The sequence below is a fragment of the Epinephelus lanceolatus genome, chromosome 21, assembly GCF_041903045.1.
Source record: "Epinephelus lanceolatus isolate andai-2023 chromosome 21, ASM4190304v1, whole genome shotgun sequence".
Taxonomy (NCBI): Eukaryota; Metazoa; Chordata; class Actinopteri; order Perciformes; family Serranidae; genus Epinephelus; species Epinephelus lanceolatus.
The window spans coordinates 33519025-33532987 of record NC_135754.1 but is presented as its reverse complement, the minus strand read 5'-3'; the positions used below and the strand labels follow the sequence as shown (position 1 = coordinate 33532987).

The 13963-nt window shown below is 40.9% G+C and overlaps 1 protein-coding gene across 1 annotated transcript in view; it reads left to right on the top strand.

Moving 5' to 3' along the window:
• Positions 1 to 13397, top strand: part of LOC117247724 (vesicle-fusing ATPase-like) — a 44408-nt gene extending 31011 nt beyond the window's left edge. Inside the window, exons 18-22 of the mRNA XM_033612347.2 lie at positions 1386 to 1520; positions 1760 to 1873; positions 10118 to 10173; positions 10406 to 10478; positions 12812 to 13397. Coding sequence (XP_033468238.1) covers positions 1386 to 1520; positions 1760 to 1873; positions 10118 to 10173; positions 10406 to 10436 — 336 coding nt within the window. The 3' untranslated portion in view covers positions 10437 to 10478; positions 12812 to 13397. The remainder of the gene's footprint in view (positions 1 to 1385; positions 1521 to 1759; positions 1874 to 10117; positions 10174 to 10405; positions 10479 to 12811) is intronic.
• Positions 13398 to 13963: the final 566 nt, after the last annotated feature.

The window sequence follows — 13963 nt, the reverse complement described above, 5'->3', positions numbered from 1 at the left end:
TGTACGCGGTCAACCTTCATCCGGGACTGCTCGAAATCCCGTTATCTTGAGAGAAATGTAGCGAAATATTCAGTCAATCAAAACAGCAGTCTTAGATCTCACTGTGAGACACCTCCACCTTGAGCTTTGACGATAAAAGACAGCTGCTGCAAGGCCACATCTATAAACCAAGTATTTGAAATAAAACCTGAAATGAAGCCAAAAACATTGGGTTAGTATTGTCACAAAGGAAAGGAAAAGAAACAGCATTATGGCCAAAGGAGTTATTTGTTTGACGTCACTTTCAAAATGGGGGCTTTAAGTCCCTTCTGTTTTCATCGTGGAGCTACGACTCACTCAGTAGTCATTGCACGTGCCTCTGAACTAATATTGCACAGTCAGACACAGACTTCTTGTAAGATATTATTAGACCCATCTCACACAGTGAACCTGCAACAACGCTGTTATCACACAGTGTGTCGGCACCTTCAAATAAAAACAGAATCCAAAATCTATGTGCCCAAATCTTTATTTATGTCCATAACGTATACTTTTAAATTGGAGTCACAATTCTTTTGACTGTTACAGGTGCAGTATGTGAGCTCCCAGGAGCCCTGCAGGTAGGGTGGGTGTCCCATGTACAAGCTCTCGGCCTCTCATTGCATGTCAGCCCCCCACGCCCAGACTGTCCTGTCCAATAAAGGCAAAAGCCAAAAAAATATTCATAAAAAAAGGTGCATAGGCAAACTATCTCAGTCATAACAGCAGTGTTAGAGATGGTGTGCCAATCACCAGTATGTTCAGTCATAGAAAAGATCTTGGGGGATGAAATACCTATCGATGTTAAGGTCCTGTGTTTCGGTGCAGTAGGGTAAGATGTGATAAATAAAAGCCAGCAAAGAAGCGATTACAAAGAGCCGGTACAAATCTGAGCCTCCGAGCCTTAAACAATGGATGAACAGAATGGAAAAGATGACTTTTTCCCTGAGGTCTAGAAGAGCAGTATTCCCCAGGCAATGGGAGGAATGGACTGTCTTTATTTCAAAAGACATGGACACAGCTTCACCATGAATGTCTGGACAATAAAAGGACATTTAACATGCAGACTCAGGAATACTTAACTGGTGTGGTCTCTATGGTGCTTATGTTTTGTCTATACATTTAAAAATACTTTAAATAAAGAGTTATACAAAAAAAAGGTGCAGTATTTAATTCTGGAGAAAGACAGTTGATTGTGGAGTCTCATTCCCAGGTTGTCAAATACTTGCGGTCCAATTACCAACCCAAGGTCGTTGGGTTGGTAGCCATCAATTATCTTTCTCCAGAATTGCATACTGCAGCTCCAGGACAAATGAAATGTTTGAATGAACAAGTTACAGTCTAACGTCATGTCTGCTTTTCTTCAGGGTCGTAAGCTGCTGATCATCGGCACCACAAGTCGCAAAGACGTCCTTCAGGAAATGGAGATGTTGGACGCTTTCAGCACCACCATCCACATTCCCAACATCTCGAGGGGCGAGCAGCTGGTCGAGGCCCTGGAGGTAACAGACACACACTTCGAAACAGAAGCACACACAAACAAACACACCTATACACACATACACTTGACATTTACTTGGTCAATGAAGGTGTTTAACATGTATTTCTTCTTTGTTCACACACTCAGACCAGGTGATATTCTTCCTACAATTCCTGGATGCATTCCCAGTTGGCGTAATGAAACTACCCCATTTTGATCCCACTCTGAGTGCTCTGTTTTTTCTTTGTCCCCTCTCCATAGCTGCTGGGCAGTTTTCAGGATGTAGAGCGGGCCAGCATAGCCAAAGCTGTGAAGGGCCAGAGTCTGTGGATCGGCATTAAGAAGCTGCTCATGCTGATTGAAATGTCTGTGCAGGTGAGACAGAGAGACTTGATTTGCATTTGAGTTTTTGCCCACTATGGGATGAAAGTCAAATCATCTGTCGGTGACCCCTCAGTCACATTTTTATCCCCCATCCTCATCCATCATTTTTTTCCATCAGTGTGCATTACATTGTATTTGCAGCTGTGACCAGCAGCTCTATAACTCGCTCTATCAATTGGTTGGTTGATATCGGCATGGAGTTTGCAGCTATTGCAAAGTCATGTTTATTTTATTCTACCAGGGCGAGCTTGCTTGCTAAAATAATCTCGTGACAACATGCGCTGGTGGTTAACTGATGAGAGAAGCTAAAACCAGAGTGGTTAGTTAACTAGAGAATGCAGTTTCTGGAGAAACTGCAGGTGTGAATGCTGCATGTTGAAAAGCTGACGCTACACTGCAGTGCTGGCAGGTTAGTGGAGTTTCTTTCACTTTTAAGCTGACTGTGCTAAATGTGTACGTTGGTTTGCTTCCACAGCTACATTATTCGAAAGCGCACAGATTTTACTCCATCTTGACCAAAATGTATGTATGTAGAGTGAAAAATGGGCACGACAGTGAGTTAAAGAGACTTGTTTAAGAAGCCCTCTACACGCGGACAGTCGAGTACCTGCCTCCAGCTCTGAACATTCCGTCTAAGACAAACCAATGTCAGAACCTGAGAATGACATTTTTACCATGCAAGTCTGAATATTTCCAAAAGTATGAACAGGATTGTAAAGTCAAATACAAGCCAGAATGTACAAAAGATGGTGAACATTTTAAAGTTTGAATTGGGTTTCTACATGAATGTATGAATGAAGAAATGGGATTTGAAAATGTTTGAAAAAGATGAACAAATAGAACTGATTATGTCACACATTGTCACATGTCAACCATCCCGTCATCAAGAGATCTGCTCTTCTGGTGGATTTTAGTTTGCTCTTTCTGCTAATTGAGTTTCCATGATCTGTAGTGAGATGAACCTCCTGAATTTGCACCTAAAATGCTGTCAAAATTTACTTTATATTTGCCAACAGAGCCTCCATAGTTCACAACCAGGCAAGAGGCAGAAAATTATTACATCCTTACATTATAAGGGCAGTAAGCACAGAAACAAACCAAAAAGAAAGAACAGGGAGTAAAGAAAGAAAAGACCAATATTAGGTCACGGGATGTTTAAAAAGTCGAGGCAAATGTTCCTAATTTAAAGTAGAATATCTCCACCGTTTTTTTGTGCTTCTTCTTTTTGGAATCATATGGAATAGGTCATCTAAGATAATCCTTTATTCGTCCCACAGTGGGGAAATTGGCAATCTGTTCTGGAAGATGTAGGTGTTTAACAGTATTGACAACAATGGGACAGTTTTCCTGGAGCCACTGGTGGAATTTTGTAATTGACAAATTACAGATATGGCAGATTGGAAGGGGATTAAGATCACAGACAACCTCTGCAATTGTTGTACATTAGTAGGCGTCCCAATACTAGTCCTGAGCAGATAGGTCTCATTTCTTTGTCACATACAAAATATTCACATTTTTAAGCTGTTCTTGGTAAATCAAATGCTGATGCAGCTCCTTGTGCACTGGTGCTCTTAGCTTGTAGAAAGGTCAAGTACTCTTGGGTGAAGGTGAGAGCAAGGCAGCCTTGTCTTTTTTGTTCTTTATTTTGAAAGACAAATTCGAAGTTGGCTCGGCGTCCCTATTATTGTGTTTGTAATAGTGCGGTCGGAGCTCGAGCAGCCTGTCCCTCCTCATCCTCGACATCTGGCCAGCATTCTCAACAGTCAACAGAATCTGTCTCCGTCACAAAAAACTGTCATCTATTAGCTGGAATGAAAAACTGTGTGGCTTTCCTGATGATTTGTTGAGCAGAAGGATCCAGTGCACTTCTAGTTCACAAACCATTCTGCAAATGGTTGAGATCCAGTACATTCATAGTTATGAAACCATGTTCTCCGCACAGCTTTCCAAGTTACGTTCACATGTTCTGAATCAGAGGGAAGCTACTCATAAGAACAATCATACACACCTCGTGGTTTCGGTGTACCTACAATTTAGAGCAGAATCAATACAGATCAGTCATCCGACACATGCGGCAGGTTAAAAAAAAACATACATTAAACCCGTCCAACTGTGGAAGCAAAAAGGAAAACACAGACCACCAACTCACAGCAGACTCTTGGCTTCCTTACAACACATCAGTTGTGTGTATGTAGATGCGTACAGCCAGTAGAGAGTCTCCTCACCTTTTTAAAATTGCCTTTAGGGGTTTTGTGGTTTGGCATGGGGGTTATGTTTTCCTGCTTTTTTAAGAGTCCCTGTTGACACTGGTGTACTTATTTCTTTCTGCCGTGTACCCAAATTATTACTTGCAAAGCCTCGTGGGGGCCCTGACCCTGTCAGAACACCAGGGTAATCAATTTGATTGGTCAAGATCAGTCATACATCACTCCCTGAGACGCAGTGGTCTCGGGACTTTAAAGTTAATTGTATCTTTTGCTTGAAATACAACTCCATTTGTTTAGCTTCAGCCACAGAGACAATGCAGCTCATTAAAAGGACAATGTTGCATCATACACCAAACACTCTCTGACTCGGCGAGCGTGTGGCGAACATTGTGCTCATTCTCACCTGTTAAATAACAAGACAGAACAGTGCAGATGGAGAGAGAATCCTGGTGGGATTCTGCTCTGTGTCGGTGTAGGAACATGTTTGCTTCAGAGATGGGAACTTACTGCAGCACTGTCTCTGGGTGAGCTCTGTAAATGAAGAATCTTTGTACTCTGCAAGCTCCAGGTTTCATGTGTTTCTGTCAGATTAGGAGTGAACTTCATGGGTTTGATTCAGGTGTAAAGATTCACTTGGTGCTAATTTATAATTAGAACAGTATGATTCTAATTTTCAGACTTAGTCAGGTTTAAAGAGGGAGTTTTACATGTCACAGACAGTTAATCCAGTTCAGTTTAATTCAATTTAATACAACTTTATCCATCCCAAAGGAAATTCTTGTGCCAGAGAATGCTTCAAATTACAGGAACACAAATTAAGCCCAGTTGAGACCAAAGATTTGCGACGAGATGAGGTGAAAGAGGCAACTACTGCAATGTGCCGTTCTGCAACTTTCTAAAAACCTGCCAGTTCACACCATTGCAACTAGATGAGACGGCGTATCATCTCTCTGCAACAACTCTCTGTGGGGGGGGGGGGGGGGGGGTCATAAGCACATACAGCGAGCAGCAGCGGTGACTCACAAAGGGCTTGGCAGGAACGGAGCACCTGCAGCAGCAAGCGATCACGCCATCTGCGGTAATTCTGACTTGACTAGTGACTTCATTACGAGCCAGTTGGCTGCGGAAACAGGTGATGTGCTTTACGTTCTAAAACCAGCCGCCGGTGATTTGACCAGCTGAGTTGCAGGTGACACCATCAGACCGGCCAGTTCACACCGCTACAATTTCTCTGCAACGTTCTAGAACGAGTTTATCTCGACACAAATCTTTGGTCTAAGCGTGGCTTTACACTACCAACAACTAATGTTCAAAAAACAGTAGCAACCAGTGGGTTCCCCAGGTCAGGGTCACACACTGGGCCTCGTTTTTAAAACATTAGAGTATTAAGTATCAGACAAAATATTCAAAATATACAAGATATAAAGTGTTAAAGAGGCAAAAAGCAAATAGCAGTGCCTAATAGAGTAACAACAGATGTAAGATACATACAAGAGTTCCTAAAAATGAACTAAAATTCGGGAAAAATGCAAATTGTACACTGCAAAGTAGACGGCGCTAGAAGCTTGATAGTGTAGGAACTCTAGCCCCAAGGCAAGTTAGAAAATATTAATATAATTTTGTGATGCAGATTCCACCATTTGATGTTGTTGTGTTGCGTTTTTTGCATCATAAAAGTTGAAAGTTTGTTTTTACACTTAAAATTTTACCCAACAAATTGTCTTAACCCTTTGAAACCTGAGCAAATTGGCTCGACTTCTTTTAAAAACATGGGAAGAAGGCAGTGAGCAACGAAAGAAGAAATGACCCAAGAAATTAGTAAAAAGACAAAATTAAAAAGAAGAAAATTAGTCAAAAAAAAAGTTTCTCATTTCCCAAATCGTACCACTTTGCTCAGCATTCAAAGGGTTGAATATTTGAGGAAGGCGTCTGAAATCAGTACAAGAAAAGTGATGTCCAGACCAGATCAACATTTTGGGAGAAATACGTTTGCTTTCTTGCCGATCGTTAGTAGGGATAGACCGATATGGATTTTTTAGGGCCGATGCCGATACCGATTTTTTTTCCATCACTCTTAGCCGATGACCGATTATGGACTGCCGATTTTTTCCAGTAATGTCTTTATAAAATAAACAAATATTTAAGCTGAAGCATAAATAAAACAACAACTACTGTACACAGTAGGATTCAACAGCTTTGTTCAACTTAACCACATACTTTCAAATGAAAAAAAGTGCCAGGGAAAAATAAATCCGCGAACCCACGCGCGTATCGGCCGATTCCGATACAAGTAAAAAACTCAAATATCGGCCCGATATATCGGCCGGCCGATGTATTGGTCTATCCTTAATCGTTAGATGAGAAGATCCCTGCCACTCTCATGTCTGTACAGTAAATATGAAGTAAGAGCTAGAAGCATCTTAGCTTAGTGTAAAAACAACAAGGTGTGTATCAGTGGGGAGCTATGTGTGGAACTCTGTCTTGGCTGGGTGCAGCGTTGTGTGTCATGACACTGGAATTTTTGACTTTGAAAATAGCAATATTCAATACCATTTTTGATTCAGTGAGGGGAAAATTGACATCGAGGGCATGCAAGTTAAAGTTTTCATTAGAAGATAAATGTAACAGGTCCATAGCAAGACAACGACGGCTTTTCTTTTCTCGGTGAGCAGCAGAGAAAAGCAGAATGACTGTAGTTAACATTAACACCAACAACTGTTATTGTTGGAACTGTTGCCCTCCAAAAAACGCTACAGGTCCGTCAGAACACGCACCACAAGACTCATAAACAATCTGTCTCAAAGTCATTTCCATACTGAACTTAAATGAACCCACTAAAGCACATTACAGTTATTTTTCTTTGGTGCAATAATATGCATGAGCAATTTTTTTAAAATCCCATTTTAACTGCAACAAGTGTATGAAGTGTATCTACGGCTGATCTTAAGATGCAGCGGAGTAAAATTATGTTATCTACAAAGTCTTATATCAGGGACTTAACGTCAGGATGTCTCAGCCTCTGCTGCACAGATTCTGTGTCTGATCGGTTTCATGGAAGTGTAATTCTACATAACTGGAGTTGTCTTTAAAGATGAACTTGTTGGATATGAACTAAGATCCAAAAGACATTCTTCAGTTCAATCTTTACTCAGGCGTGGACGTTGAAACCCGAACAGTTACAGTAGGTTCCAACTGCAGTGTTGGAACTGTGTGATCCAAAAAAGCTTTGTTTCACAGCATTTTTATTCTTTAATGCTGCTGAGAGAAGAATTTGCGCTCCATAGTGGCGACTTCATCTCAAAGATCAGCTCCAGTGGCCTCTGAGTAACGTAATGTATGTTTACGAGAACAGGTAGCAGACTTGTGGCAGCAGCAGCAGAAATTGACCTAAATCTGACTGCTGGCTGGTGTTAATTTCTCCCCCTGACTGTGTGTCTGTGGTATGTTGATGATGTGTACCGCCTGTTTGGTGAGGCTGGATGCTGTGTAATTGCTGTGGTATGCACAAATGCAGCCATGTTCTGCACCCTGCACCCCCACACCTCACTCTGAGCCTGAAGAAGTATGAATCTGTGTTTGCCGAGACATGCTGCAAACAGCCACGCAGCTACATACACATTCACAGCTCGTCTTCGGCCTTCTCTTTATCTTTTTCCCTCTCATTCCAACCTCTCTGACTGCTCTCATGTCTTAACTCCAGTAGCTACAGGCAATTCCAGGCATACTGTAAGTTATTGCATAGGTTGCCATTAATTTTACTTCCTCTCTCCCTCCCCTTCTCCACAATCCTGTTTGCACAAACTGAAGCGTGAACTCCAGGACCTGCCACTATATCAAATTACTCTGGGGCCAGATGCATAAAACTCTGCGTAGATTCATGACTAAAACTGTGTGTATGCACAAAGATAGAAATATGCATACACATTCTTTTCATCAGATTTATAAAGACAGACATACACCTGATTCTGTTTTATAAATCTCAATCATTGTGGAGCTCACTGCACATGCTCCAGCCTCAATTTCACTCCCTTAGTGAGCCATCAATGGATGTAGAAACACCCTTAAAGGAATACTTCACCCCCAAAATGACCATTTGGGTATCAATAACTTTCTCCGTGTCATGTTGACTATGTATGGAGAACGTTTTTCTCACATGCCTCCACGGTGTACAAACAATCCAAAAACGAGGGGTCGCAGGGGTCCATGTTTAACAACAGTAAAACTATATCACAACATCTGTTAACAAACTCTCACACAACTCATGCAAGTCTCATTTATCCAGTCTCATGCTCAGGTCTTCCCAAGAGGACAGCTTTTTCTGACGGGGACTGAACGAAATGTAAAACTAATCCACACCCTCTTCAACTCCATTTATAAAAGCAACAATTTTACTTTGCTGAACATGGGAGCTGCTGATCACCTGCTTTCTCCAGCAGTTACAAAGAATTTAGCGCTTGTGTGTGGGTTTTTTTTAACGGAGCGAAAACCCATAAAAATGGGAGGTAAACTCACTTACCACAGCCTGAGCTGTGGTGTGTCACATTCGACATCATAGACACCCTGAAAACAGGTTAGTAAACAGTAGAAAGTGATATGGAAGCCAGTCTCTTACTGATTCAATCTCTCTCTCAAACTTGGTGACGACTGGATTTTGAACGATGTTCAAGCACGGCGTTGACAGAGACAGATGGTATTTTGTGGTGCCATGTCATTGCACCATAGATCATTGGAACCGAGTTCCAAATCCCATTTATCTAGTCATATGATCAGCACTTTCCAAACAGACAGATCTCTCCAACAGGGAACTGAGCAGAAGGTGAAACTTATCTATGTTTTCTTCAAAGCCAGATTACATTCACAAAAACAGTAATTTTACCTCTCTGAACATGGGAGCTGCTGTTCTACCACTGCTTTGATACATTTTTTATTTGTGCTGTTGTGTGAATTTGATGTTATAAAGTTTGGATTCACAAATCACACCATTTGTACCCGACTTTATGATGCTAGAGTTATGCCAGTTGAATCAGATTTGGCTGTTCATTACAAATGTTTGACTCTTCGTGCCTTGAGTTTGATCATGAGTTCGAGAGTTTCGACAAGGTTCAGCAGGGCGTTCAGTGTGACAGAGATATTCACGAAATAAGTGAAGAAGCTAAAGATGATAAGAAGAAGATAAAGAAGCTAAGTATGCTAACAACGAATCAAAAAGGTATTGACACTAGGTATTGAACACAAGCCAGAAACTGTGTTGTATCAAGTTGCTGTGAGCTTTAAATTCACCACATCTAAGCAGAAAGCACAAGATAGTGTTATCTCTGAGCCTTAGGGGCAGTAGGGTCGAGTGCCGAGAGCCGCTCTTACACCTTTCAAGAGCGCTGTGGCAGGTTGCGTCTGAGGTTGCTAAGCAAACTCAACAAGCACCGAATCATTGCCTGTTTACCTGAAATCCTGAGTGCAGAGCTGATCTTCTTCCAGGAGCTGTTTATAAGTGTGTAGGCCTATCGTTCGTGGGACAGATGAAAAGCTCTGGCCCTGCACTAACATGATCAACTTTATTTATCAGACTGAATATTTACAGAAGAAGGGAAAGATATCTGTCGGCTGTGATTGGTTTGTAACGTGACTCATGTCTGACTGCTGAGCGTGGACACTTCCTGTGTCTGTCCTTTTAAATTAAGCTCCCACATGGTCCAGTCATGTAGGTTTTGGTTTATTTTGACAAGGCGCACCTTCCAGTGTTCATACTACTAATTCATCACATTTCTGCAAACCATCATTGCGGTAAAATCTCAGTTGTTGTCATTAAACATCACAGAGATGATCAGTGCAGGGGCGGGGGGGGAGGCGTACGCATGTTTTTGTGCGTAGGGATCGTTTACACATGTGGCCCCTGATGTTCTAACACCTTGCCTCTGAATTTTAAATGAAACAGATGCATGTTGAGAAAGAAATTCAGACCTGTTAGTGACTGTATGTTTAATATATTGTATGCATATATGCACTAACGAGTCATGTGTCTGTGTTTTAGATGGATCCTGGCTACAGAGTTAGCAAGTTCCTGAGTCTACTGAAGGATGAAGGAGCGTAAGTATTCTTTTCCTGTTTTTAACCCTGACTCTTTGGAGCCAAACGGGATCGTCACTGACACTGAACACTCACGCTGCACACACATCTGTCACTTCTACCGCTCTTCATTTACAGATGTAGCAGAGAAAGGGGGAAAAACTAGTCAGAAGCACTTAATGTTTACATTTTTATCATCGTATGAAGTGTGATTGATAATAGACATTTTGTCTTGTGTTTTTTTCCCCTGCAGACTGGGTTCTGATAAGTTTGTGGCAATCTAGACTCAGTGGAGCCACATAGTGAAAAAGAGGCATCCTTCAATGGTAAGACTGCAGGGCCTGCACCAGTCTACATGTTCACATTTAGCGCTCACCATTTCCTGTCCAGGGTGAAGGGAGCCGATGTAGAGAACTGTAAACTGTGTGTTCAGCTCAGTGATGTGTGCCCTCAACTTACAATCACTTATATGCAAGTTGTGTCAAGCAGAAGTCCGACCAAAGAGAAATGAAGGGTAATTGGGCGACAAATCCTCTTAGAAATAATTTTTAGAAAACTGTAAATCAAAATCCACATTTTCTGGTGTTTTTTTTTTTTTTTTTTTTGTATTGAAGATTACATGATTTTATGGGTTTTTGTTTGTTTGTTTGTTGTTTTTTCTACATCAAAATACACACATTTGAATCACCATAATGTGTTAAAGAAATAGACGCACATTTTGAGAGACTCTTATTTGCTTTCTTGCCTAGTGTCAGATGAGAAGATCAAACCACTGACGTGTCTGTATGGTAGATACATATTTAGAGTCAACAGCTGGTTAGCTTAGCTTAGCTTAGCTTAGCACACAAACAGCCCAGCATACAAAAACCAAAGTGTAAAAAAAACAGCAAGGTGTATATTTGTGGGTTTATTTCTTGGCCAGGTGCTTTGACTTCCTGGAGTCTTGTCAACCTCCAAGCCCAGTTGCCAGAAGAAGATGTTGGAATTGTATGTTTCTGCAGACCATGAATACGTTTCATTTGCAGGCTTCATACGTATCATGTCAAAGTTTTTAAAGTGATGTAGAACAGTAGCTGACTTTGTCATCAGGACATGGAGGGGATGGTGGATGGCGTGTCACCCAGGCGAGACAAACCAACAATAAAACTGGTTGTGATTTAGTGAGTCATTGGTTTGTTTCAAGAAGCTTTCTAGGCATGAAAAGTGATTGTTTTTGACTGACACTTTGCTGCTCTGCCTGCTGGGATTGTGCCCTCAGACTGGGTATTTTAAGTCAAAACAGGATTTTTCCTAAACATAACCAAATGGTTATTGTGTCTAACGTAACCACACGTTAACCACAGCAATTTCAACATGTCGGCAACATAATAACACTCAAATGTAACACATCTGTGGTTTACAGAAACGTACAGTCCCAACATTGGGTTGAACCTCCAGTAAAACCACAACTTTTTGAAAACAATGTTCATACACTTCGAATTCTGTACGCAGTAAACAAATGTGACATAACACGTCAATCACTGAGCTGGTAGGCAGATTTTACAGCCCTCAGGCTGAGATGGGCTAGCTGTCGCCTCCTGTTTCCAGTCTTTATGCTAAGCTAAGCTAACCAGCTGCTAACTCTTGGCAAGAAAATAAATATATCCCAAAATGTTGAACTATTCCTTTAATCATGTCATTATTGCTGATATCTCTGGCTATCCATAGTCTGCAGTAAAGATATTTTAGGGTGTGCCTGCTTAACTGTACTTAAACTGTGGGCAGGGTGTCTTCAGGTCCTGAAAATGTCTTAAATCCAATTTTATAAATATTTCAGGCTTTAAAAGTCGTTAAATAGTCTTAAATTTGAATTTCAGAGGTTTTAATTGCCACAAACATTTAATTTCTTTTTGTTAAAATGAGTGTGTTATGTGTGAAAGTCCATATTTCTGATGTTACAAATCTTTAAATCTATCTTCTGACTTCATACATGCATTTACCTGCTGGAAAAAGTGTGTTAATAATCATATCTCTGTATAAAACATACCACATATACTTACCTTTATACTTACTGATGACGCTTAATTTTAGAAAGATGATTTGTCAAAAGTCAGTCTTATATTTGGTTGAAAATTATCTTGAAAAGGATTTAAAAAGCATTAAATAAAAGTGTCAGATACCTATAGACTCCCTGACTGCAGGTTCTAAGTATATGGACGTCCACAGTGACTTTATATTTTCATCAGAGTCCCATGTGGTCACTGTAATCACATACAACAATACTCTGCAGCAGTGTCAGGGGAGAATTTCACACAACAGGATCAGAAAGTTCTCCAGATAACTGTGAAATGATTGTCCTATATTCGCATGTTGATAATGGCAAAGTTCCAGAAGATATTTCTCTTCTTAAAGTTATCCGGCTAACTTGCTAATCCTGCTTTGTGAGGAGCACCCCACGAGGACCGGCTGCCCAGGGTGATGAACAACAAAAAACTTGAACAACTTTTCAACTTGCAGCCGGAGAGCTTTGCTTCTCATCACAGCCTCAGAGACTTATGGTATAGTTAGCGCACGCACAGCGTGCCTAAAAATAGGTCGACTAGACAGGTGCTCTCTTGTGGCAGCGTGTCTCCTTTGCCTGCCTGTCTCTTCTCACTTTTATTTGTCTCTGATCACTCAGTTGCTGAGGAACGGAAGCCTGAAAGAGGCTGGCAGGAGGAAGCAAGCGAGAGATCGTTTCCATTTCTCTCTGCATCCTTCCCTCCCGTCCCTGAAGCTCTATGCGCTTCTCTCTGCACTGCAGCTCTCTGCACTGCAGCTCTCTGCAGCAGCAGCAACCAACAAGGCAACCTCCTTCCTCCTCTTCAGCACTATGTGAACATGTAAAATAAGAGAAATAAGCAGTGTTTGTGGTATCTGTGTATATTGCATCTGTAGAAGACTAGTGCTGTAAACTCCATGTGATGCCCCCAGCACTCCTTTGGGATTTTATATGTAAGAGGTAAAAGATTTTGCATGCACGAACACTAATCAGAACACTGTTTGTTTATATAGGCTGTATTTGTATGCATAGGTTTGTAATCGGATCATTCCAGGACTTAAAAAATCTCACTTTGTTCTTAATCATGTCATGTACTGGCTTGTGTCTGACCTTTTTTATTTCATGAATAAATTAATTATATTACTGTTACTAACAAGAAACTGTAGTATTTGAAATGAACGATGAAATGATGATCACCAAATGTTATAAATGAAATTACCTCACACCTGCTTTAAATATGTGTTTATATACAAAACTTAGGGTGTACAGTAGAGCGTCCACAGAGGAATTTTAGGTGTTTATCTGTTGATTTAGTTCCAACGGTTAGCTCCAAAATGTCTCTCAATGTACCACAAACAAAACCTTTAGACACAAGAAAAAAAAACTTTCTACCACCAGTTGTTTTCATTATCTCCTCATAATTATGGCATGTTGAAATCTGAGAACTTGTCTTTATAATTATGATCTAGTGTAATTATCTCGTAATTATGAGAAATTTGACATCTCATAATGAGATGAACCGACTCAGACATTCGCGGTTAACCTCCACAGCATCTGTGTTGTGCAATCGCTGCACAGCTCAACAAGTAAACACATTAAACCGTTTACCAAGTTGCTACTGCAGCTCGTCTGTGTAGGCTGCAGTGAAAGTCATCCACTGGCTGCCAGTTTCTTGATCCAGTCCCTGAGAGTTGTGGAATCAAAGAAGCAAAACACTGTTTTTTTTTTTCAGGTCTTAGCATAGTCATGGCATTCCTGTAAAAGTAAGGAAATTAGAAAAACTGTTTTCCA